This window comes from Borostomias antarcticus, assembly GCF_949987555.1.
Source record: "Borostomias antarcticus genome assembly, chromosome: 8".
In the NCBI taxonomy this organism is placed as follows: domain Eukaryota; kingdom Metazoa; phylum Chordata; class Actinopteri; order Stomiiformes; family Stomiidae; genus Borostomias; species Borostomias antarcticus.
Window position 1 is genome coordinate 24,130,232 of NC_140241.1, and position 27,506 is coordinate 24,157,737.

At 44.0% G+C, this 27,506-nt stretch overlaps 1 protein-coding gene across 1 annotated transcript; it reads right to left on the reverse strand.

The window, feature by feature from the left end:
- Positions 1 to 407: 407 nt before the first annotated feature.
- Positions 408 to 27,254, reverse strand: setx (senataxin). The gene is made up of 23 exons (XM_084442549.1): positions 27,193 to 27,254; positions 26,780 to 26,886; positions 26,460 to 26,679; positions 26,133 to 26,255; positions 24,655 to 24,826; positions 24,476 to 24,563; positions 20,047 to 23,502; positions 18,928 to 19,036; positions 18,400 to 18,564; positions 17,974 to 18,197; positions 15,890 to 16,042; positions 14,361 to 14,514; positions 14,103 to 14,204; positions 12,071 to 12,180; positions 9,090 to 9,161; positions 8,471 to 8,632; positions 5,971 to 6,078; positions 5,596 to 5,771; positions 5,290 to 5,382; positions 5,005 to 5,160; positions 4,700 to 4,792; positions 1,537 to 1,624; positions 408 to 1,362 (listed from the first exon to the last, which is right to left on the reverse strand). Exons 2-23 carry the CDS (start codon positions 26,879 to 26,881, stop codon positions 676 to 678), a joined length of 6,813 nt encoding a protein of 2,270 aa, XP_084298675.1. The 5' UTR covers positions 26,882 to 26,886; positions 27,193 to 27,254; the 3' UTR covers positions 408 to 675.
- Between the last annotated feature and the right edge of the window lie 252 nt (positions 27,255 to 27,506).

Genomic DNA, 27,506 nt, shown 5'->3' on the forward strand with positions numbered 1-27,506 from the left:
ACAAATCGGGAATAATAACCTAAAATCAGATCTGAGATCATTGAACAAAGAATTGGTTTGTTCGTGTGAGTCAATGATAAAAAATCTAAATAGGAATGGTATATGGAGTTTGGATTACTGGAAAAAATGAAAAGAGGAACATTAGGAAGATCGGTGGTGAACGGAGAGCGACAGGCCTATATGCCTATGGAACGCTGCACTCGAGAATGGATGGACTTAATTTTGTCCTCTTGTAAAAGTTGATTGTGCTCAAAAAACATGAAAGAATAAAACAAAAAGTGCAGCAACACAAAGTAGATCAGATGGTGGTTGGGAAGCAAAGGGAACTGTTTAAATTAATTCCAATATACCTCGCTGAGTTCATGGTTTACAACCATTCATCTGTTACAACATAAACAATCAAATAAATAAGATGAACAGTAGTAGCCTAATAATATAATCATTAACTCGAGTTGATAGTCTGAGCTATTCTAAAGTGAAGTCTGTGGTACTTCATAAAATTAGTTTAAAAAAAACTGCCTCCTCTGCAAGTCTTGAATAACTCTTAAGACACGGTTTATTGAAAATTTTTACAAATAAAATATACAAATCGGAACATAATGTCCCAAACACAAATATAAACATCACAAATCCAAACATAAGAAATGCCTCACACAGAAATATAAACAATTGCACTCATTTCTTCTTCCTCTTGGGGCTCGGGGGGCTCGAGCAGCGTTGATTATGATAGGTCCCTGTGTAGGACAGAGAGCCAGGAGAAGAGTGTCTATCCCTCTCTCTGTCCATGTCCCTCCCTCTATTCCTTAGAGGCAGCGCCTTCTCGTATCTCCTGAAATGGTTGTACTCGTGGACATTTTCCCCTCGCAGGTCCCTGCCTTGCTCCTGCCGGGGATCCCTGGTGGACTCAAGCCGCGGGTCCCGGCTGTGCTCCCCTCTTCTGGGGCCGTCTATGGGGGCATCTCTCCTGGGCTCGACTCCCCGGGAGTCCCTGAGGATCTCAGCAGGAGGCTGGGGGGCCTGTTGGGGGGGCGGAGGGGGCCATGGGGCCTGTTGGTGGGTCGATGGAGGCCGGGTAGCCAGCCGAGGGTCGGTGGGCCTGTCTGCAGTGTGGGGGGGGGATACAGAGCGGGGACGCTGTGGAGGTGAGGAGCCCCTGGGCTGGGTAGTCAGGGCAGGGACTGTGGTGCGCCGATGGCTGATGGGGACATGCCTGGGTCCTGCAGAGGCAGGGGGGCGGTCCAAGGAAGGGAAGACCTTTTTCAAGATCATCCTGCTGTCCACCTTGAAGTTCTTCTCTTCGGTTCTCATGATGGTTCCCCTCTTACTGGCGTCGTCGATCAGAGAACCCCAGTCCTTGTCTGACTGCACGCATGTGTGAGGCCAGGGAACCAAGGGAAGTCATAGTTATACCTGGTCAGAATCAACATAATCTGCACCAGCAAAATAAATCAACCGAGCAAAGAGGCAAAGACACAAGTGCACAGACACACACACACAAATCACAGAGATAAGTATTAAATGACAGGGGGAACTGACCTTGAGTGTGCACAGGTGTCCCAGGATGAACAGACTACACTTGGCTCGTGTGATGGTCACGTTCATCCTAGGTTTGCTCCCCAGGAATCTGTGGGATCAGATTCAAAGTGCATAGTCTTAGAGCTCACCTGACCTTCACCCACACAGACAGGGTTACTACTTGTCTTTTCCTCAGTTATCCAAGGCTGCCCTGCTAATTAACCTACATTCCAATACTAGTATGAAGCCTGGTTAGTTGGTACATATAACTAGTATGAAGTGTGGTTAGTTGGCGTGTATAACTAGTATGAAGTGTGGTTAGTTGGCACGTATACCTAGTTAGTATGAAGTCTGGTTAGTTGGCGCGTATAACTAGTATGAAGTGTGGTTAGTTGGCACGTATACCTAGTTAGTATGAAGTCTGGTTAGTTGACGCGTATAACAAGTATGAAGTCTGTTGGCACGTATACCTAGTATGAAGACTGGTTAGTTGACGCGTATAACTAGTAGGAAGTCTGGTTAGTTGACGCGTATAAATAGTAGGAAGTCTGGTTAGTTGACGCGTATAACTAGTATGAAGCCTGGTTAGTTGACGCATATACAGTAACTAGTATGAAGTCTGGTTAGTTGGCACGTATAACTAGTATGAAGTCTAGTTAGTTGACGCATATACAGTAACTAGTATGAAGCCTGGTTAGTTGGCGCGTATAACTAGTATGAAGCCTGGTTAGTTGATGCATATACAGTAACTAGTATGAAGTCTGGTTAGTTGGCACATATAACTAGTATGAAGTCTAGTTAGTTGGCGCGTATAACTAGTATGAAGCCTGGTTAGTTGACGCGTATAATTCAACTCAACTCACATTTTATTCATAAAGCACATTTAAAACAACCGAGGTTGACCAAAGTTGACCACAGCTCCAGAGCAACAAAACACACCGCACGCAACAGAACACTACAATACATCATAAACAATAAGCAATATAAAATACAGTACAATACAGGGGCCATCGGGTGTCCAGCTCAACCTGAGTTGAAGGCCTGGGAGAACAGGTGAGTCTTTAAAGACTTAAAAATCTCTAACACTTTACAATAAGGGTATATTAATAAGCATTAGTTAATGCATTATTAAGCATTAAGTAACAGTTAACTAACGTATCTATTAAAGCAATACATAACGTTTTCTCTGTTTTTCTCAGAACTGCGCCCCCACAGGCTCTGCGAGTAAGTGCACTGTCGTAACGTTATCAGATGGTCTTTTTCTGGCTTCCTCTGTGATGTTTCACTTCGGTTTTCTCACCTCCGTCATGATATCATTGAGCTAAAAAACGCATGATATCCGTAGATGCCGGAATAGTTAGCTACAACTGTGTTGTTTAAGCACAACATTGCGCATGCGCACTTCGACTGAATGCTGCGTCCCGGGGGCACGTTTTAAAAGGTAATAAATGTCAATGTATTATCTTTCTGAGTAGACTGTTTGGACGATTCAGCTTACTTTTAGTAAATATAATTGGAGAATTAGCACCAGACGTTTGTTGATGTTTGTAAAGGTCCAAATATCGCGATGTATTGCTTTAACCATTTACTACTATGTTATTTATGTTAAAGGTACCCAACGAAACGTGAATCAAAACAATCCGTTCTTCGTTTATTTTCGAAATTCCTCGATTATATGGTTCCTTGTAGCATAATAAACATGTTGAATCACTTGAATGTCTTTCCTACCTTCTAATTTCTAAAATATCATTAAATGATATTTAGCTAATGTTTTGAAAACAACAAAGATGTGTGAAACGTCACTTATGTGCTCTGCATATTGACGCAATGACGTAGTGCACGATTTTCGGGGACCACCTTCTCTAGAGCGCATACTAGTGGTCAAAAACTACATTGGGTACCTTTAACTAAGGTTAACTCAGTTAACCTTACCCTAACCTTAACTAAGGTATTAATTAACATTAGTAACCTAACCTAACCCTAAATAAGCATTAGTTAACAGTTAACTAATGTTTTTTGTGACCCTTATTGTAAAGTGTGACCAAAATCTCTACGGTCTGGGCAGACCTAATGTGCCAGGGAAGACTGTTCCAGAGCCTAGGGGCTGCGACCCCAAAGGCTCGGTCACCTCTAGTCTTCAGCCGAGTCTTTGGGACAGCCAGCAGCAGCTGATTAGAGGATCTCAGTTCTCTAGCTGGGGCATGAAAGTGCAGGAGATCGGATACTGGTGAGAAGAGGGATACTGGCTCAAACTGATCTAGGACAGCAGAGGGGTCAGGCCCAGGGGCCACATGCATGGGAGCAGCTGGCCTTAGAGCTACATTTTTTTCAATTTTCTTTTTTTAATAAAGCTCTCAGATTTTGGGCGATGGCACAATGGGAGAGTTATCACTTGGGTTTACAAGGGAGTTAAAAATATTGAATAGTACCTGAGGCTTGTGACTATTATTGGAGACAAGATTAGATATATACTCCATTTTGGCAGCTTTAACGGCTCTCTGGTTGACTGAAAAACATTCGCGCAGAATTGAGAGAGAGACTTGGAGCTTATCCTTTTCCCACTTCCTCTCAGCACGGCGACAAGAGCGTCTCAGAGCACGTGTGGAGTCATTAAACCATGGCTCAGAGCGTTCTTTAGATCTAAAAGGGCCAACAAAGTCCAAGATATCCGTACATGTAGAATAAAAAATAATTACAAGCTCATCAGAACTGATATTGCGATTGCCATCCAGAGAGCATGACAGTTCATTAAAAATGAGTGAAAACTGCGATGCAGTCTGAGGGTTTATAGCGTGCAGGCGGTATGTGGAAAGAGGTTTTTACAGGTTTTTTTTATCGAACAGGGGATAGAGGAGGTGAATAGAACAGGCAGATGGTCGGAAATGCATGCTGTTTCACAGATTTCATTTACACACACGGATAAACCATAGGATAAGAAAGGTCTGTGCCCTAAGTACTTCATACTAGTATAACTAGTTGCTATGCAACTATGCTGCTATGCAACTATGATGCAGCTCTGCTATGCTATGCTAACATGCTAGTTAGTTGACACGTATACCTAGTATGAAGCCTGGTTAGTTGACACGTATAACTAGTATGGTTAGTTGACACGTATAACTAGTATGAAGCCTGGTTAGTTGACGCGTATAACTTGACATGAGCTCCTTGCCTCCCCTCTACTCACCCGACAACCCCCTCGTGGTTGGCTCTGACACAGGACACGATGATGCAGTCCATCTCCCGGCCCTGGAAGCCATCCACCGTGTCCACCTCTACCCTGGGCCAACACAGAGGGACGGCACAGGGGGGAAATCACTAAAAGGCACGAAACACTACTAAAGCTGAACCAGAGGCCTTAACTAGTCTTTCAGCCATCTCACCAGTTAGACAACACACCATAAAGATAAAGACTATTTGAACTGACTGCTATGTATGGGTGTGTGTGTGTGTGTGTGTGTGTGTTTGGGGTGGGCGGTGGTGTAGACTCACTGCAGGTGTTTGTTCTCCTCCCGGGCCATCTCTCTGTTGATGCGCTCCTTCTGGGCGTTGTAGGGGGTGATGACCCCCACCTTTCCCTGGTGCTTCCCAGAGATCAGCTTGAGTAGCAGCATCACCAGACGCACCTCCTTGTCATTACGGTAGGATCTGGCCCAACAGAGAGTCAGTCAAACAACCTATAAACCCCTCCTTCAATCAATGTATGCATGTATATAGTGAGTTTGTTTGCTTCCCTCCTTCATCTATTCATATGAAGCACCCTGGCGTTCTCCTTACTCTCTCTCCTTGACCTCTCGTCCGTCCTTCACGTCAAACAGCCAGTAGGACTGGAAGGGCCAGCTGACAGCACACCTCTTCTGTGCGGTATCACTGGAGGTGCAGGCGCACGCACACACAGACACACCCACCCACGCGCGCACGCGCACACACACACACACACACGCACACACACACACACACACGCACACACACACACACACACACACACACACACACACACACACACACACACGAAGTACAAATTCTTCAAATTAAAGCCCGTAAAACCACAACTACTCAATTGAAAGGGTAGATGCCCCCTACCAGTCGGTCTTGAGCTGATTCTTGTAGATGTACTTGGAGGGGAATTCACAGATGTCAGGGTGCATGCGGTACTGTCTGCTGAGGAAGATGACTGGGCTGAGCTCTCCAGCGATGTCCCGCAGACACTTACACAGACGAGCCAACAGAGACTGACCATAGTTCAGCTCCTTCGCTTTCTAAGAGAGGGAGGGAGAGAGAGAAAGATGGAAATAGTGACGTCAAGGAGACCGGGATAGAGGTACAGGGGAAAAGGGAAGAGAAAGATGGGGACAGAGAGAAAGAGGGGAAGTTGATCAATATGCATTTTAAATGACATTAGAATGGACAACATGGACAGTTCTAAAAAGCCTACCAATGCAGTCAGAGTTGCAGTACCTTTGAGATGACAGTAGGGGGCAGTTGTTCTGGGTCTCCCACCAGTACCAGGGATCTGCAGCGGTACATCATCGGAATCAGGGTCTCTGTCTCTGTGGCCTGGCCTGCCTGTGCAACAGTGAGCAGACACACACAGGGAACACACAGACACTGTCAGACAGGGTTTCAGTCTAAAGAAGGGGGGAAGAGATTCAAACCATTTCTACCAGAATCGTAATGGGAAATGTAAGAACTCTTGCCAACAAGACTGATGACAGCCCTGGTTTACAGGCAATGTGAGTATGAGTAGCTTACTCTGTTTTTTGGAAACGTGGCTGAATGACAACATACCAGACAGTGTAGTGAACCTGAAGGGCTTCACACTGGTGCGGAAGGTAAGGCTGGGTTAAAAAAAATCGATCAAATGATTCAGAATCGATTCATGAATCCCAAAATAGATCTTTTATTTAATGAATGAATAAATGAAGGAATGAATAGTTCATTAATTCATTCAATGATTCATTCATTTTTGGAAATCAGTATCGATACCCAGCCCTAGTATTGATGTGTTGCATAACTTGGCAGTCATGTAATTAAGGTTATAGCTAAAAAATAAAAATAAAACACTGGTTTTAGTAACACTAACCGAATCGATATTGAATCGAATCGAGATAATCTATTCTGAACCTTGTGAATCAGAATCGAATCGATTCTTGAAATTCGAATTGATACCCAGCCCTAGCGGAAGGACAGGTGACGAGATAGCGGCAAGCAAACAGGGGGAGGGGCTAAGCTGTCTTTGTCAATGAGAAATGGTGTAAGCCTGAGCACATAACTGTGAAGGATAGCATCTGTACTCATGACATTGAACCTGCTGGCGATAGGTGACAAAGAGCTACCAGACAAGCTCAACACCTTCTATGCAAGGTTCGACGCACTGAACATGAGCACACCAGCAAAGGACCTCAGGGAACGTGAAAACACAGCCCTACAACTCTCTGAGGCTGAGGTGTGCGAGTCCTTCAGGAAGGTGAATGCCCGCAAAGCTGCTGGTCCCGAGGGCATACCAACCAGAGTCATCAAAATGTGTGCCACACAGCTGGCTCCTGTCTTCACGGACATCTTCAACGCATCACTGTCAGAGCAGGTCGCCCCCACGTGCTTCAAGACTATGATGACTACAATAGTGTCAGTACTAGGGCTGGGTATTGACTCAATTTCAAGAATCGATTCCGATTCACAAGGTTATCACGATTCCATTCGATTTGATTCGATTAGATTCAATATCGATTCGGTAAGTGTTACTAAAACGATATTAATATATCAATATTAGGGCTGGGTATCGATACTGATTTCCAAAAATGAATGAATGAATGAACTATTCATTCCTTAATTTATTCATTCATTCATTAAATAAAAGATCGATTTTGGGATTCATGAATGATTTTTTAAACCCAGCCCTAGTCAGTACCCAAGAAAACCAAGGTAACCAGCCTGAATGACTACCGGCCAGTGGCACTCACTCCAGTGGTCATGAAGTGCATGGAGAAACTAGTAATGAAACACATTGACACCAACATACCAGACTCACTAGACCCACACCAGTTCCCTTACAGAGCCAACAGGTCTGTGGATGATGCCGTTGCACTGGCCCTACACTAACTGGACAAGAAAAACACCTACGTCAAGACACAGTACTATTCATTGACTACAGTTCTGCCTTCAAAACCATACGCGCCATCGACCTGGTCCCGAAGCTGAGAGTTGTAGGCTAAGGATGGGGAGGAGGGCAGGGCAGTCCAGAGGGAACTGAAGAGGGAACTGAGGAAAGCCAAAAAAAGATAGAGAGAGGGCAGACAGTAAACTTGAGCTAAACAGCACAAAGGAAGTGTGGGAGGATATGAGGAGGATCACGGATCACGGAGTCCTTCAGGCCCAGTTGTGGGTGGAGTCAAGAACGTGCTAATGAGCTAAACCAGTTTTTGAAGCTTCCCCCTGCCCCCGCAATTTCACAATACGATTATAGTGACCAAAGTGATCATGGCTATCAGTATTATTGCAGTACTGTTAAAATGCACTGAAAATTTCAAGCACCACTGATACAGACACTGAAATCTGATAGACACTGAAATCATTTCACCAGGTTTTACATTGAAAACCACAAATAAAATTAGCAGCACTACACTTTTGGTTGGCATGAACATTAGAACATTGGAGACTGTCGCTAACTTGTGTTGATGCTGGACAGTATTCACAGTGAGTCTTTCAAAGCGTGGTAATCAAACACAGCTTTAAATATAATTTTATTGCAATAATTGTATTGCAATAATTGTATCGGATTTTATCGCGGTTTATCAATATACTGGTCACATCCCTAGTTACAGGATGCCAGATCATGAGCTCTTTTCTCTCCTCATCTACTCTTTGTTATGTGAAAGAACTAGGTTGGGATAAGGACGTGCTTCATAGCACACCATCCACGTTTCTTACAATTTAATCTACGAGCAGCGTTCTGACCGACCTCGTCCACGATGACGCAGTTGAAGGGTTCGTGTCCGAGGTTTCGGAAGGCGGACTCTAGGACCATGCTGCCGCTGGTGCTGAGGGTGCAACATATGATGTGAGCGTCATGGAGAACCTTGGTCTGAGTCGCTTGCCTCTTCTGTCTGTCTTCTCTGTGAAACTGGGATGGAAGGATGGGGAGGAGGGTGGGAAAAAGTGAGAATGTGAGAGGAGTGAAAGAAAAAGAGAGAAGTATGCAAAGAGAAAGATTAGACAATTCTAGATGTCAGTGTCTCTAGCCATGTTTCTATCCACACGTTTTATGCGAATTAAGTTATATCGAATTTAAAATGCCTTATGGAAACAGAAAATTTGATTAAAAGTCATGAAAATCGACAAAAGGTTTGTACTGTTGATCTTGTCGGGTTTTCTCTTGTTCAATAAAAGGCTTTTGCGATAAATGCTTTATCCGATTTAAAGCTCTTAGATGGAAATGCACGTTCGCCGCCGGCTTTATTCGCATTCATATTTTTAGCGATCTTCACATCATTCGATTGACAAGTGGGTGGAAACATGGCTTCTGTTAAAGGAGGTTGCTGGTGTATAGTGATATGAAAGCAGCATGGGGCGGGTCTCACCTGTTTGAGCTCACTGCTGAGGGCCTGTCTCTCACTAGCCAGTCTGGCCTTCTGCTCCATCAACTGCTTGTACTGCACACACACAAGGAAGTACAACTTAAGCAGTGACATACAACTCTTAAGAAAATACTACAACTCCCACCATTCTTTGAGTATGTGTAATGGTGCATTCCATTTGGCTGCGAAGAGGTGACGTGGGAGGTGGGAGAGATGGAGAACGACGTCACCCACGAGGTAACGGTGTTACAGTAGACACCAACAACAGCTAGGAACAAAGATGGACGTTCGCTAGCTTTGTTTGCCAAACCAGCAGATAACAAACTACGCGGTATTTGCGCATACAAAAGAAGTAGCGTAGCATGTCCTCAGATAAGAGTTGGGGAATGCTGTGTGTACGACTGATTTAATGAGACAAAAATGAGAAAGAAATTATAATAAAACAGTATTACTTAAGTTTAACTTGCGTAAGTTTAACTTGCGATCACACCAGAAAGTCCGAACCAAGGACCAGACCAAATGAGTGAAGTTGCAACATTGTTGCAGTTTTTTTTGTCTGGTTAGCGTTCACACGGTCATTTGTGTAATCGAACCAACACATGTAAACAAATGTCAAGCGGTCGTACAGGTTGCTCATCTATTGCCTAGAAAAATTACGAGGGAAAATCTTTCATTAATTAATTTATGTAATTAGAGCAATCACTGTTACAATGGAGCCGCAACAGTGCATTGCATTCGCCATACTGGCGCTACTTGTGATTATTTGGCTCTCTGGCCAAATAACGGCAACCCAATATGAGCATGACCGAATCTGGACACGTGTAAACAATGAAGCCGCGCTGCTTTTTTCAATGCAAAGAGGTTGTAGGAGTTGGTACCGACGCAGAATACGGGCCCTGATGGATGCCAACGAGACCTTCTCCGTTTAGCCTACCTATCACACGGATAGTCCGATGCGCGTTCACACCAAAAGCGAACCAAAGCATGGTCGCTTCGAAGCGGACCGAGTCCTTGCTTTTTAGGCGGACCATGGTTCGGCGGTTTGATCCGGGGACCGAGTTCGAATACGCGTTCACACCTCTCTAAACGAACCGGAGCAAACTTTTTTGGTCCGACAGTCCGATTCCAAACGGATCAAATGTGTAGGTGTGAACACACCCTTAGTTACACAGGGAGCTGCCATCTTGTTCACGACATTCACAGCGAACTGGGGGTAGGGTCGAGTGATATGAGTTCATGAGTGGAGAAAACATGTCGAGAGGGCGTTCCAGTTAAAACTGTGAGTATTTGTCAAAATGAATGTCTTGCCCAGGTTCTTGTACTTATTTCAATGGTTACCAGTGTTCCTTCCAAAATCCTTTTTCAAATCTGTAGACAAGCTCATTTCATCTTTTATTTGAGGTGGTAAAATTCAGAGAATCCGGAAAGAATTCCTTCAGAGAAATAGAAGGGAAGGCGGTCTGGCTCTCCCTAACCTTCTTTTCTATTACTGGGCCGCAAACATACAGAAAGTTGTTTACTGGGTTCATTCTCCAGAGGCGGTCTGGTGTCAGACCGAAGCGAGGTCGTGTTTCTCATCCTCCCTCCATGCCCTAGTCACTTCAAAGCTTCCTCTATCCCCCTCTAAATACACCTTACACACCCTCGAAATACACATTGTTGTTTCTACTCTGCGAATATGGTCCCAGTTTAGAGCACATTTCAAACTCCTAAGCTTTTGAATTCAAGGACCAATATGTCACAAACATCTCTTTATTTCAGACGGGCAAGATGCAGCTTTGACTTTATGGCGGTGGGAGGACTTAGTGAAATTTAAAGACCTCTACATAGACAACACATTTCAAAACTTCAATGACCTTTCAAACAAATTCCATTTACCCAACTCAAGCCTCTTCTGCTACATTCAGGTTTGTCAATTTGCCCAAAATTATTTCCCATCATTCCCCAACATGCCCCCAACGTCTGAGCTTGACACAATTCTTGATTCCACCTCTATTCTAAAAGGCCTTATATCTACACTCTATGACATCATACTGTCCCTTAATGGAGAGTCTCTCCATAAGATTAGATCACGCTGGGAGGAAGAACTTGGTCTAGAGACAGCAGATGAAACATGGGAACATGCATTAAACAAAGTGAATGGGAGCACCTCTTGTGTGAGGCTTGGACTTATACAATTCAAAGTCCTCAACCGTATGCACCTTAGTAAATGTAAACTGTCCAAAATATACCCTGAGCTCAATGATACATGTGATCGGTGTCACAGTGCACCAGCAGACCATACCCACATGTTTTGGTCCTGTCCCCAGCTGAGTAATTATTGGTCTAGTATTTTCACATTTATATCTAAGGCAATGAGTTTCGATCTACAACCTAATGCCTCTATTGCCATCTTTGGGGTCCCGGGAAGTGATCAATGGCTGACCAACGTACAAATGAATAATATTGCTTTTGCTTCCCTACTGGCGCAGAGACAAATCTTCCTCGAATGGAAATCACCACAACCACCCACGGTCTCATGTTGCTAAAAGACTTAATGCTTTATCTTAAATTGGAAAAGATCAAATATACAATTAGAGGATGCACAAAGAAATTTTACTCTACCTGGGGCTCGGTGTTAACATATTTTGATGGCCTAAATGCTCTCCCTGAGATTCCAACTTAAGCTAAATGTGGGATACTTTGTGTATTGTTTGTATCGTGTACTGTGCGCCACCAACTCTTTAGCACTAGTCTGTATATGTTACAGCAGCCCATCTCTATAGGTTAGTGGAGCAGCATAAGTCCCACATGGAGTAGATACAGTATTCATTGAATTGTGGGGAACAGAGTTGTTATGTTCTGGTCTCTGGCGGCCCCTGCTGGTGTGAAAGCCAGAATGCGTTCGTGTGTGTGTGTGTGTGTGTGTGTGTGAGAGATTTGTATAGTGTATCTATCCGTCTACCTGTGTTTATATGCTTGTGTGGGTATGTGTGAGTGTGTACCTCCAGAGTGTCCTTCCTCACACTGCTGATTTTTCTAGAGATCATGTCGAGGCTGTTCTCCAGCTGAGCTCTGCGGTGGTGGATGTCAGGGCTGTGTGGCATGGCTCTCTCTACAGGGGGAGGAAGGAAAGGTCAACAGTTTGTCCTGCAGGAGAAGCTGATGGTGTCCTTCTACCGCTGACATACAGTACTGCATCTGTCTTATCTTGTCTTATCTCCTACTGCTCAACATAGACCTCCTGTACCCACGGTTCGGGCTATATCAGCTACATTTCACCGGCGCTCCATCACCAAAGACTGGATTCCCTGCTCCCCACAGAGACCTGGCAAAAAAGCTATGTTAATGCTTCTATGAACGAACTTTGCTCACCAGAATATGCCATTCAGCATATTATTTCCCATCACACACCTACTACCACAAAAAACAGGAAACAGTCAGGTGGATCAAATATCACAAATCTGATATCCGTTCCAGTTGAATATACCACTCAGGCCTTTCAGTCAGGCGAGCCAGTCCTTTTCTCCAGAAGTTATTTCAATGGTGATTCTGAATGTCAGGTCCCTATCAGGCAAAACAGTTCTCATTAACAATCTTAAACAGTATGTGAACGTAAATAAGACTGTTTCTAACTGAAACCTGGCAAAATATCAATCGATTAGCAGCTCTTATTGAAGCGTCTCCTCCCAAATACATACTGTTTTTTTTTTTTTCAGTCTATCAGAAGTGGGGGAAAAAGGGTGAGAAACAGTTACCATAGCTACGGATGCTCTAGGCTGCAGGAGCGTTTCCTTTGATGATTTTTCCCTCCTTTGAATACCATGCTAAGGTGCCAGCCCCCAGTTCTGGCAGCAACTATGAGACTACCCAAGCAATGCCCTGCCCTCTTAACAGAGTTTTCTGAACTCCTGTCCATCATCCATACAAACTATGATACGCTTATTATCACTGGAGATTTCAACATACATGAGGATACTGAGGCGGACTCGAAGGCCAGGAATTTTATCAACCTCCTGAACTCCATGGACTTTAACCAACATATTACCGAAGCCAACCCACAACCACAGCCACACCCTTGACCTAGTGATTACAAAAGGGCATGACTACTGCTATATCCTCCATCAGTGACCTTGTTCTCTCTGACCATTTCTGTATATTCTTCACAGCATTGGTAGCTAGTCAAAAGTAGTACTGAACGCATCGTCAAGAAACGTTATCTTACCTCTGCAAAGCCTGATAATGTTCGAGCAATAATAAACACAAACAGTCTATCAACTCCAGAGGTGGGGCCATCACGTACTGATAGACTTCCCTTAATCGTCCAGCCCTGGTAGGTTGTCCACCCCCCTGGTTTCCTGCTTCATATTGGAACCTGATGCGTTATTGTTGAACACTCCGGTTATGGTAGTTGGCGGTATACCACTTACGTTGGTTCCCGACTCGCCATTAAAGTGAGAGAGGAAGAACAACACCCAGAGGATCGGATGCTCACTGCCCTCCCTGGAGAACCTATTCAGGTCTTGCTGTCTCCGTAGAGCAGCTAACATGCAGAAGGACCCATCCCACCCTGGACATCATCTGTCTGACCTGCTGTCCTCTGGTATACAGCTCAGCTCCATCAAATCACGAACAGACTGTTTACAAACAGCTTCTACCCTAGAGCCATACAAGAACTGAACACTGCCAAACACCGACAGTAACTGCTACAGTAGAACTGTTTACACTGCACTGAACACTTTACATTTGGCACTGCACTTTATATGTACATGTAAATATATAGTTTGTCATGTGTTGCTATGTGTATAAAAACAGTTTGTTATGTGTAAAAGCACATAGTATTGCCATTTAATTTAGTTATGCTCATGTGCAATGGCAAAGTAAACTTGAACTTTCTCCGTTTATACTAACAACTGGAGTAGTCTCCCATCAAAGTGTGAACATAACTGTTAAGGGGCTATGCTTTCTAATCTGACAGTTATGTTCACACTTTGATAACATTCTGGACGTGTGTTTGTGTGCGCCATTCAGACTCACGAGTTCTGTTCTTGGTCTGAGAGTCTAGGCTGAAGGCTGCAAGACTCTTAGAAATGGCTCTCTCATTCCCTAGTCTCACCAGGTTGATGTCACCACAGTTACCTGCAAATAAACACACCAAGATAAACATAAACACCCATTTTATCATTAAGTTTGAGTGAATGCAGGAATGTGTGAGTGAATGCACAAGTCCGTAAGTGAGTGTGTGTGTGTGTGTGTGTGTGTGTGTGTGTGTGTGTAAATGATAGTTTTCCATACCCTGAGGGCTGTTGAGGTCCCGGCACCTCTCTTTGAAGTTGAGGATGACCTTCTTCATCAGGTTGTCGATAGCAGCATTGGAGGGAGCACACAGCAGCACCCTCAGACGGCGAGGCTTGCGGTTGTTGAGTTGAGGAGCCATACTGTGGGCACCCTGGAAGTGATAATAATCATAATATTATTATTTACTGCCGTGTGGTTGATTAAAGACCCCTAAAGATCTTTAATCATTATTATTACTATTATTATTAGGGGCCAAGCACTGAAGGTGCGAAGCCCCTATTGTAATTGATAGTATTATTAATATTCTGCCATGGAAGTCAATGCTATAGAACCGATTGGTCGCTTTTTATGAAAATTTGCAGGATGGTACAGGATCATGTGATGAGGCACTGGAGCAAGTCCCAGATCGATTGGCCAATAGGGGGCGCAATAGCAGCTGACTGAAATTGCGAACTTTGAACAGGCATAGTTCATGCCCCGTTTGACGAAGAGTCATGAAACTTTGCAGACATATGTCTCTCCTCACGATGAACAATTTTGCCTCAAGAACCTATTACTTCCGGTTAAATTTTTTCTGAAATTTTACATTTAAAAAAAAAAAAACGCTTAAAATCTATCTCTTCCTAGAAAGTTTGACCGATTCACATCACGTTTGGTACCGACACTTAATAATTAATTATTATTCTTTTTGAGCCAAACGTTTGCAAACATAAGTGAACGGTCTGAAAAAGTAGGCTAGTTTGGTGAACTAGACGCTGGACGGAGGGAAATGTGAATTGCAGCCTATGATTGAATGAATGAATACCGGAGCCGTTTCACTTCATCTGGATCGGTATGTGGATCGGCGACACCAGGCTGATACCCGATCCGTGAACCATTCTTAAATAAATAATAACAATCTGACGATTGTGTCCAATGAGTAAATTGTTGAGCTTGCCATGACCTACTCAAACAAGCAATTTGAACCCCATTCGGCCCAAGAAATCTACAGAAATCGACTGCGTTTTTACTTTTAAGCCTTTTAGCTTGTTATAGAGCCACCCTGTGGCCAATTAGATTCATATTTCTCCAGCGACCATTAGGCCTGCTCGTGTATCACTGCACAAAGTTTCGGCAAAACCGGCATGGCGGTTAGGCCTTAACAGGAAATAAGCTCTCTGGCAACCCCATTTTGTCTACATCGGCCAATAATTTATTAAATGCTTTTTTTTTTTACATTTTTTTTTTTAAATAAGTAAATTACAGGACCCGAGGGGGGGTCACGACACACATGCAACTTTCAGGGGCCGCCGGTGGAAATTGTTCCCTGCATTTATCCGATTCCAAGCCATCCTCCGCCAGGGGCTGTGTTCATGACGCCCAAGGACCAAGTCCAAGTGCACAGTCCAGGTCCTGAGCATCTGTTCTTTTGCATGTTTATGCCACAGAAAAGCTAACAATTTGATAGTATAGATGGCGGTATTTATACTGAGGGGTGAGTTCAACCAATTCAAGCTCTGTTAGATAGCCACCATAACATAACGTACCTCGGAGAAGAGTTTCGTTAGCAGACCTACAATGGTCTTGCTCTTGCCTGTCCCTGGGGGTCCGTGGATCAGGGAGATCTTGGTACTCCTGGTCTGGTTCTGGACAGCAGACACACCATTCCTCACAGCCTTCACCTGATCTGAGTTATAGCCCTGGGAACAGCACAAAGTAGACACGTTCATTCACGACACACTACGGTTGCAATCAGGGTTAACTTCTTCGGCGAAAATTATTCATCGACAACCTTTATTTAGTTATCATCACGAGACAATAACTAAATAAAAACAAATCTATGATAACAAGAACTATAACGAAATCTATTGACATTTGTCAACAAATAAAAATGCATTTCATGACCCTGTGCAACCTGACCTGCCAACCTATACACAATTTGCATATTATGTAATTTTTGGGGGTTTTCCAGTGATTTATGTTGTAAAATTTTAATCTGTGCGACCTCAAAATATAATTGGGAGCATTTGTGTGAGTGCACATAATTGTTCTGGTACGACCCATTTCCATTCAGACGATTCACTAGTTACAGACTAGGTGTTCACGGTGGAGGTGAAAACAAAGTTGTCCTCCCATGACTTAAACGCCTAAACAGCCATATCGTGATTTAGGAAGGTCAAAGAAACACAGGGTTTGGACTGGGACAAAGCTCTCGACTTCACAAACACATCTAGCACATTAAGCACAAACTCAGGTTATCGAACAGACAATGCTTTCTCTATGGGAATGCTTTCTCTTCTCCATTTATTGACATAAAACCGCTAGTCTACCGTGTAGCCTACAGTACATGTTTGGCCTGCAACCTACATTAGAGTCACAGTTGCCTTGATGTGCCCTAACCAATGTTCTAGGCTGTTTATTATTTAAGAATAAATGATGAAATATGAAATAAGTGAAAACACAATGAAATACGGAAATATAGTTAGGCAGCTAATATAGTTAGGCAGACAAGCTAATCCAGCACACGTGCATAGAAAATTCACCAGAATGCAGGAAATTAAGCTTTTGATGCCCACAATTTCTTGGGGGAGGACCCCCAGACCCCCACGTAAGGTACCAGCTCTAGGGCTGCTCGATTAATCGGATTTTAATCTAGATTAAGATTTGGGCTGTCAACGATCATAAAACAAAATAATCGCCATAAAACGATTTTGCACAAATCAAGTGCACCCTACACTGCAGAGCTATACTGTGCTTGACCCCTCCCCCACCCCCCAAAGCCCCAAAACAAACACTTTAGTTCAGAGCGAGACGAGTTGTCAAGCGAGGCGCACGCATGCTCCTCTCGAACAAAACACGACAAGAAGAAGATAATGGCAGCAGAAAGACGCTGGTGGACAAGAGAGCTAAAACAACGTCAGTGGAAACACTATGGGTTCGCGGAGACAGATTTGGACCAAGTTGACACGGTGTGTAAAATTTGCTACGCAGTCGTAGCTGCCCCTCAAAGTAGCCCTTCTCAGTCCCGTTGTCGCATTCCGCTCGCTCATGCCAGACAACAGTCCTTTGCTGGTCCATTCACTTTGCCATCAAAATAAATCGGTGTTGGCCTATTTAGGAGAGGCGCTCAAGTGTCAGATAAACATGAAACTTCACTTACCTAAGCAAAGGGGTCTATTTTAACAAATGCTGGGTTTTGAAGCCTCGGCGCTACCATTAAATAACTTATTTAGACGCGTTGTCATAGTGAAATTATTTTTCCGAGGTAGTCTGTTGGTGGTGGCAGTGCTTTGAAGATTCTTTATTTATCAGTTTTGGCACTTTTATTTATTTATTTATCAAGGTCAAGGTTCACTATTTGTCTCCCATGGGAGAAATGTATCTAATCCAAAGAACATTGTTAAAAAGAAAAGCCACTGTCAACATTTAATGAATTGTTATCAAAGTCAATGTATAATTGTTAAGAAAATGTACAAAATGTTGATTAAAAAAAAAATAATCAATGAATAATCGTGATCTCAATATCAATCAAAATAATCGTGATTATGATTTTTGCCATAATCGAGCAGCCCTAACCACCTCCGCCTAATTCTGAACCAGGAAAAACCCTGACTAAACTAAGATGACTCACCGGCAGGTTGAGGGTGGGGACAGCGCCCTCGCTGCAGGTGAAGTAGGAGACGTGAGGAGCCAGAAGGGGCCTGTTCATGGGGCTGTTGTACAGACTGACCAGGGCCCTGAACTCCCTCAGTGTGTTGATCAACGAGCCCACCACCTTACAGTGTACCGGCTTCTGGTTCACTGATGTGACATTTCCATGAGTCTTTATTATCAGACTGAGGGTAGTGGACTGGTCTGGGGGGAAGAGAGATACAAGTAAACATAAACATTGACAGGTAGAGGACAGAGAAGGATAAAAGAGACTACATCATCATAGACAAGAAGCATGAACAAACATGTCAAAATTGAACGACTTCCTTTAATGATGTGTTTTTCTTATTTATCCCTCCCCTCCATTCCATCATAACATTCTCAACAATCCTGCACTTATCCACACCTTTGCTTAGGATGCTGGACTTGTGGACCCAGCCGAAGTGCTTGGTCTGCAGGTCCTGCTGCTCGTATTCAGAGTAAGTTCCAGTGTTCTGGGGCAGAGTCAGGATCACCAGGTCGTCCTCCTTAGGGTACAGCTGATGGGACTCCTCATGGGGCGTGATGCCCGCTGAGAGGAGCAGGTTTGGGTTATGGTGGAGCAGCATTGGGACCAAGATGGACACACCAACAATTGTCCTAGCAGTTTCAAGCTATAATCTGACATTTGATGCCCCCAGTAATTGCGTATAGAGGTAGGTAGACAACACGAGGAGCCTTCTAATGACAATGTTCATTGCTGAAGAGTTAACAGAGCTAGCCCAGGGCTAGCTAGCTGGTGCTGCGTTGCAGTTTTACCAACAGCGGAATATGGCTTTGATGGCTACCAACCCTTGGCATGAGCTTTGTACATCTAGATGGACTTGAGGATTTCTTCACAAATTCGACGAAATACAGTAATTAAAGGTTATTAGTCAGTTTCTTCTAAGCTTACCTTCAAAACTGACGTTCCATGTGTTTTTGCTGAACTCATTACCAATCAATCTCAAGTTCTTATTTGTCCCTTTTCCTGATTCTTCGTTCTTCAGCCATTCATCAACAAGCTGTTGACAGAGATACAGGGATTAAGACAGATGCAGGGATTAAAGGGGTAGTTCCGAATTTTGGACATTAAGCCTTATTTACGACTGACCCATAATGTTGTTGATTGAGAGAGATGTTGAACCCATTCGTTTGTTCGGACCTATATGGCTCTCTCTGTAAATAGGGAGGAAGAGCGATACGTAACTAGCCGGCACTATTGTCTTCACAACAACAAGGAACAGAAGAGTGGACTATTCTCTTATTAACAAAAGGAAGGCCATCGGAAGAAAAAAAAAAACTTGGCCGGTAGATTTTTTCCATCTACAGTCCCGTTGGCAGGTGACTCAACGTGAGACAAAAAGTAAATTTTCACCCCTGGATACCTCTAACTTTGATGGGGAGTTAGTTTATCTGACAATCCTTTCTTGTTTGGAGTGTGTATAAGTTAGTTTTCTTTGAATGCTAGCCATTTCTGTTCTATTGTGCTAGCATTAGCATGCGGGCTAACGCCAGAACAAGAGACATAATGGAATATGCTGAAAATGTTCTCCATTAATCAATATCATCAATCAACAACATTATACGTCATAAATGAGGCTCTATGTCCAAAATTCTAAACTACCCCTTTAAGGGATTCTGAGACAGATTCTCCAAATTGGTTGTGCCTTCCAAATATTTTTCCAAAATGAATGTGATGCTTGTTTGGTACAGTATGTTATATTGGTCTGCCTCTGCCTGGTAGTCACCAAGACAGAAGTGACAGACTCAGCTAGCTTGTTTGCTGTAAACAATAGTATTGTAGGCCAGTTCAATTGTAACAATTGAAAGTACACAACAGTGCAGTGATACTCTATTAAAGGTGATTTAATCCATTCTAAAGCATTCGTATTATGGATATAAGCATGGTTCAGAATGCCTCTTGTCCCATCACAATGCGCGATTGGAACGACCCATTGTATGAAGTAAATTAATGCACAAACTAATCAGATTACAATAACCATAAATTCATGCATAGTACATCAACACCTACCTCCTCAAAGGTATTAATAAGCAATAAGGGGTAGAAGGTCTTGTAGTACTCATCGAACGACTTAAAGCTGCAGCCTACTTGCTCAGGAGGGAAGGCACACAGGTCTAAAGGCACTCCGTATTGCTCATAGTTCGAGAACATATCATAGGTCCAGTTCAGGATGTGCTGGATTAGAGTGGAACGGTCCAACATGGTTTTAAGGTCGCTTAGAGGCACCGGTTTGGCTTGAATGCAGGAACTGTTGGACCCAGGCTGGACTGGGGCTGAGGGAAGGGCCCTGGGGTTCCGAAGTAATCCGTTCCCTGGCTGTTGCAGTGAGGTTAATCTAGGTGCAATGTCTGGTGGTAGACGGGGTCTAGCAGCTGTCCATGTTGGTGCCAGTGATATAGGTGGGGGTGGTTTTGGTGGGGGCATCTGAAGAGAGTCAAGCTGGGAGATCAGTGGAGGTTTGAGTGCACCAGGTTTCCGTACAGGCAGCATTGGTCGGACAGAACGACCCCTCCCAGAAGCAAAACTAGCTGCAGCTGAAAACTTTGTAGTCTTCTCCATCTCCTGCACCAGGGACGCACTCCTGGAACTGGAGGGAGCGTAGATCTTGGTGGTGGATGGCTTGGCCTTCTTCAGGGTAATGGGAGACATTCCAGATTTAACAAACAAGCAGTTGTCGTTTTGAGTTGGTGTAGCGGTGTGAGGAAGTGTGGAGGGTTTCTTAAAACCTTCATTTTGATCTGCCTGTAGAGGGCTCGTCTTGTCTGACAGTTCAGCACCCTCTGTGGGCTCCTGGCCATCTGAGTCAATGTCCATGTCTACCGGGTCTCGCTGTGTGTAGAAACTTTCCTCTTCTTCCTCCATTTGAGAGCACATCTCCATGTCCAATGCCCCCATCTGAGTAAACTGCATCCAGTCATCATTGTCCTCCTCACCTCCTCCAACTGCCTGACCAGACCTGCTAAAAATGACTTCATTCTCCTGGCAGTATTTCGATGTTTGCCTGTCTGTGCTGAACAAGTCGGAAGTCAATGTGGTGGGGGAGGCTGGTTTGGTGCCATTAGACTTTTCTAGAGAGCTATGACTAACATTCCTCTCAGGATCTGCTTGGGAGCAAGGCAGTGGTTCATCATCGTCATCCTCCTCATCATCTGTAAGTGGAAGGGCCCTTGGCTTCACTCTCCTCTTTGGCTCAAATTCTCTGTTCTCCACTGGCTCAGGTTCTTTGTTATCCGGTGGCTGTGCTGAGGTCCCTGCTCCTGCCCCCTGCTGCTTAGCTCGACTCTGCCTGAGGAACTGGAGATCCTGGGGGGGCAGGAGCTTCTTCTTACTCCCCAGCATGACCATGTTCTCACGAGAGATCTTGGACTTTTTGGTCAATTTGGTGTGCTTCTTCTTCGCTACCTGCTCCACCTGGACTCCCTGGCCGTGACTTCTCAGCTTGTCAACCCAGTCCCGGGAATTCTGGGAGAGGTCAAAGGCCTTGCGTTCCTTCTTCTTCAGGCCCAGCCTCTCTGCACTGGACTGGGGCTCTGCAGCCTTACGAACCTTCCTAGGGGGCACGATGGCTGGGGTGGAGGTAGAGGGGTCGGGCCTAGAGAAGGCTGAGGCTTGGGCCTCTCTCTCAGCCCTAGAGGTGGAGGAGGGTCGGGCCTCCCTCTCTATCCAGATTGAGTTGGACTCAGGAAGTGCTTTCTTGGGGAGTGGCATGGTGAATTTAGGGGCTTCCGTTTCAGATTCTTTAGGTTTCTTGCCTCGTACTTTTTTAGGAAGTGGTTTTGCTTCCACTAAAAGGTTCCTAAAATTTCTTTTTTGGACAACTTTAGCAGGTTTTAGACCTTGAGCAATCTTTTGCTTTCCTATCCCTTCCTCCGCCTGCTGTAAGGCTCTCTCTATATTCTCATTAGAGGTGGGTTGTGTATCATCGTCCCAACTGGTCGAGGGTTCATTTAAAGCTGGTCTGACAGGAAAATCCTCTCTAGTCCTGGACTGGTCTGGAAGTACATCATTCTCCAGACCTGGGTTGGCCCAAGCAGATACCACGTCTTCCTCCGTTTCAAACTCAAACACCTGTGATTCACTAACGTCTCCATTGTAATCAAACAAGGGACTGTGGTTCAGGTTGAAGACGTCAGAGGGTTCACTCTTCAATAGCACTTTTCTGGCTGGTTCACAATCATCATCATCATCATCCTCCTCTGATAATATGATGATGACATCCTCATTAGTTCTCAGACTGTCCGGCCTCGATATGTCAGGCAATTGTGGAGATTTGACACCATCTCTCTTCTTTAACTTATTTTTCAAGACTGAGAAGGGTACATTATCCATCTGTTGATCTTCATCAGAATCAGACTCTCTCCTCATCGTATGGGAGTTAGATGAGGGCTTGAGACATCTTGTCTCTTCTCTACCCAAACCCTCAATACCCACACTGCTCTCTGCACTTGGCCTCTTAGACATCATTTCACTGAGTTTGGATTTGAGAACCTGCATTTTTCTGATATCTGGCTTCAAAGAGGACAACTGGAGAGGTGGCCTGGAATCCCCAGCTGATGTACCACAGTTCTCTGTAGCATCAAGAGGTTCTTTTTTTTCCCCCAATTCGGCTGGACTACAATTCCTGCCATCATGGGTATTGGACTCACAGTAGTCCCAAGATGCTTCCTCCTTTATATTACTGCGAGATCCAGAGGTTTCAGGGCATGTTTGAGGTGGTGGCGATGGTCCCACATTCAAGGATTCGGCCGGCAGGTTATCTGTACCGGAAGGCCGGTCCCTCAGCTGCTTCACCAGCTGTTGCAGACAGGTCTGCAGATCTCTGACCTCTGACCCCGTCAGGTTCCACTGCCTCTGAGGGCCGTCTCTGATCTGCTTGTTGAGGAGATTCAGGAAGTGGGAGTACTTAGAAGTGCTCTTAGTGGTCAGCCGGCTGCCTTCCTTCAGCAGAGAGCCGATGAGGGGAATGCAGGCCTGAGAAAGTGCTCTGTTTGAAGCCGACATGAAAGACCCTGTGAATCTCGAAGAGGATGTGGAGGAGACCAAATGAGTGCCTGGGCCGTACAAGCCCGGGAAATCCTCGTCAGGAAGGGTGGCGCACTTCACTACAACCTCCACCCACTTGGGGGCGCAGTAATAGAGCCTTTTCAAGCATCCACTCTTCAGGTGCAGATCGATGATGTGGACGAGAATGCGGATGAAGATTTCTGTGATCTTGTCACAAGTACGGACCCGCTGGTTTAGAAAGTCACTGTTGATCTCTCCGCACAGGTAATTAATGACCTCATGGATGTATATGAGGTCGTCCAGGTCCATCACAGATTTGGCGAAGGGGATGAACCACAGGAAGGTGCTGTTGTGGACACGCATGGCCTGGCCCAGGTCAGACTGCAGGACGTTCACCAGTGACTGCATCTCCTCATAGACCATGCTGCCGTCAACACCATGGGAGCGTCGCACATTCTTCTCCTTCAGAAAAAAAAAACCAATGGATTTTTAAAACAATTGTTCAGTGTGTGTGTGTATTATGTACGAATATACAACATATGTATATAGTTAAAAAAAATAAGGACAGCACTTTGCCTAAATCTGGTGGATTTTAATTAATCAAATTAATTAGTAAACACAGGTAGAAGGGAGGGATCTCTAGCGACTGGAAGACTTAAGTCATGAACTCCCTGTATGGAAATTAAATGCAGTTTGCAATGAATAACCTCTGCCCTGTCCCTGACTTGTGGAATCTCTCGGTTAGTACTGTAGCACATGGAAAAAGCTTGGGATCAGCCTACAGGAAAAGTTTTTTATATTATTAACATATTTATACATATTATGTTCAGAGTCCATCAACGGTCCTTTGATTGTTTTAGAACATTTCATCTTATTCTCAGAGGACCTTATTTTAGGGATGCACCGATGCATCGGCCGAACATCGGCATCGGCCGATGTTTGCATTGTTGACTGCCATCGGTAAATAAAATGACATTCACCGATGGTAGTGGCCGATGTTATGTCGCAACAATTACTGCTTTTGCAAAACGTAGCCTACCCAGCTGCAGATTTGGAGAAGATCTGTGATGTAACACCGCAAACGCACGTGTAGTTTGCTTTCAAATTAGAGTGAAATAAAAATCAGCGTTTTGGAACCAAACACTTCATTTCTTTGTTTCCCTGGCACAAAAGGGGGAATACAAATTAAATCAAATAAACATCGGCCATCGGCATCGGCCGGATTGTTATTTTAAACATCGGCATCGGCCCAGAATTTTGCAATCGGTGCATCCCTACCTTATTTGCCTTATTCTCCCAATGGAAAATGGCATACTGAGCACAGCTTGTTAGCACTAGATGATATGCAATACTCCAACAATAGACACTACATCACTCCCATACACAAACATGGACTAAACATGGGGGAAGTGTAAAAGCTGTCAGGTGTCTCTACCTTGCTCTTGTCTTTGTTGCAGTCATACACCATCTGACTGCATGTCACCATGTCGTCATCATTCACAGGCTCCACTTTAACCCATGGCCTTTGGTGACAAAAGAAATTAGAAAATGGTCTCAATCAAAGAATCATAAGATGGAGATAATGAATGTAAAGACAAACGGCAACTTATTTACATCTTCTTTATATTTTCCATCTCCTCCATGTAGCTGGAGCTTCCGGTGATGATCTGGAAGGCAGGAGTTGGCTCTATCTGACCCCAGATCCTGGAGCCCAGACGGTCTAAGATCAGCATGAAACACTGCAGGGCGGGCCAGAAGGGATCTGCATCCCCATCTGTGTCTTCATCTGGGGGGATGAGAAGACATGTCATGCAGTGTTCTAAGGGAAATCAGTACTGAACATTTTGTAAATTGTTGGTCTGCCATTTAGTAATTTAGGCACGATCTGTGGTTAAAAAAAAAAGAAGAAAAAAAAGGGGAAATTAAAGCTGCTACGCATCGATGAGGCGGGGCCAGGCAATTTCCGACAAGTTTAGGAGCAATAAGCGAGAGAATAGGAGGACAACAAGAAAGTTGACATTCCAATGTTCATTTTGTACATTCGTATCGTATCGTAAAACATTTGTAAAACATTTTGATGCATTGTAAGCTCGATTTTGATAATTCAACAATCTGGTCAATGAGTTTGTGAATTACAGTCTGAAGATCCAGTGTAGCAAGTTTGGTGTTAATTGATTGAAAAATGTGGGATGAGATATGTTTATGAATTTTTACAGGTTTTGTTTGCTTTTCTTCATAATTGAACATTAACTTCAGCAGCTGTGTACTCAGTCAGATGCCAATCAATCGATTTAGTCATTATAATCCTCGGCGGGGGTTGGGTAGGGTTGCCAACAGCGATGTCTCCGATTCGTGGAGCTTGCGTTGGATTGGGGGTAACGTAGTTTTCTCTGTATGAAGTGTTGGTTTCAGAGGACAGAATTAAACATATTTTTAAAAATTAAATTTTTGAGATAAAATTCTGAAAAAATCACACTACATCTTGGATATGTGGCCAATGTTGTCACTTTTTATGAGGATGATCAGACATTGATTTGGCGAGAATTAATAGGAACTGTATACAGAACTGTTAACAGTAAAACTTTTTGATGTGCTGTGGGCTCAATTTTTCATATTTCAAAAATCTGTGAGGATCGTTTGGTAAGGACAGTCTGAAGATACAGTATATCAATTTTTGTGACAAAAAATGTGGGAAGATATAGGTTTGATAGGTTTTACAGTTTATGAAAAAATCAGAGTGATGGACTTCAAAATTCCTGCAAGGTCAGAGCGTATGAAAGTTTTGTCTCACTTGGGACTACATTGACATGGTGGTTTTACAGTGATAGCACCTATGGCTTATTTGTTATGATTTTTTAAAGTTTTAAACTTTACTGTTGCTGTAGCGCCACCTTCAGCTTTATTGACCTACAATGCAGGTTGAGGACATTGGGTATAGTACTGGAGCTATGTGCAAAGTTTGGTGATTTTTTCACAATCAGAAGTCAGACTTCAGTGGAAGATGGAGAATAATAATAATAATATAGGCAAATACAATAGGGTTCTGGCAGCTATGCTGCCTGGCCCCTAAAAAGACAAAGAGCATCAGTCACCTCGTTCAAGTTCTTTCTCCATAGTGTTGAGGATACATTGAAGTATGTTGGCCTGTTTGTCTGGACCCAGAAAAAGGGAGTCCATAGCCTGTGTGTCCAGCTGGGTGAGAAGCATACAGATGCCTGGGGACAGAGAGATGAGGACAAAATCTATTGCTTTTCACACAATTTTCTCATAATAGGGCTGTCTGGTTAGGATTTGGTCTGACTTATCCCTTTCAATTGATAATCTACTTTTACCTGTTTTATAGTCTTGGACTAGGCCTATTTTGAAGCATCATATGGTAGATTAACTATGGCTGAACTAAATAAACAGTGATGCCTTACCCAACCAGTAGTTCTTTTCATTCTTAGAGTCATACAGGTGCCAGGGCAGCGTTGTCATTTTAGTGGTGGGGTCATAAGCGCTGTCAAATCCTTGGAAGTTCCTGAAGATTCCAAGTTCCACGACAAAGAACATGCAGGAGAAGATTTCCTGGAGGTCGTAGAAGTCGTCTCTGTCCACGTTGCCCAAAGACCTTGCAACACCAATGGCCCACCGCCTCACCTGAAAGAGGGTGCATGTAGATGTCTCAACCTTGCCCTATGTTCCTGGTGCACAAACTGTAAGGCTTCAGTTGGTGTCAGAAGTTTCCTATAGTTATTACCGTTTCATTGGGGTGGACCAGGAGGAGATAAATCCCTGGATATTTATCATACACCTGGAGGGAGTTGGAATTCTCCATCTTAGAGAGGACCTCCACACACATTTCACCTGCAGGACAACAGAACACCAGTGTTGGGCAGGAAACTAGCTACTACACCCTAGTGGGGGTGCGAAAAAATAGATTCATGTAAGAATCACAATTTTTTTTCTCGGCGATTATATATAACAGATATTCACCGATGTCGATATAATCTGTATAAACAACTATCTGCGCACATCCCTACAAATAAAGATCAGAATCTAAATGAACTTTCGAAATTTTCTTGAATAAAACAGAGAAATTGTTTAGATATATGAACTGTCCATCAATGGGAGAATTGGAGAGGAGTGGTGAGTGTGGAGGGCCATACTCACTCAGTTTGGGATGAGCCAACAGGTAAGGGTATTTGAGGATCTCCAACAGGGGGATGCGTACGAGATCAGCATACTCAGCAGGGGTCACCTTAGGCACTTTGAACTCCTGGTTGTCCTCGACAACAAAGAGGTCATCTTCCGGGTCCGCTTCCGAGGCCTGGTCGAAGCGTCTCATAAGCCGAGTCGTCTCCAGATCCCAAAGACTCTGTGTGAAGAGACAAAAGAGAGATATTTTTAGTCTGTGTATTTTTTTCATACCTATAACTATTTTGTAAATACAGTGATAATTACCAGAGTTAACAAGAGCTGAATGA

Excerpts from the sequence above, each read along its gene's own strand:
- setx (XM_084442549.1), bottom strand. The coding sequence starts at position 26,881 with ATGTGTGTGGAGGTCCTCTCTAAGATGGAGAATTCCAACTCCCTCCAG. Across the intron at positions 24,564-24,654 it reads ATGGAAAATATAAAGAAGAT|GCCATGGGTTAAAGTGGAGC; the intron begins GTAAATAAGTTG and ends TTGTCACCAAAG. Across the intron at positions 1,363-1,536 it reads GACACCTGTGCACACTCAAG|TCAGACAAGGACTGGGGTTC; the intron begins GTCAGTTCCCCC and ends ACATGCGTGCAG.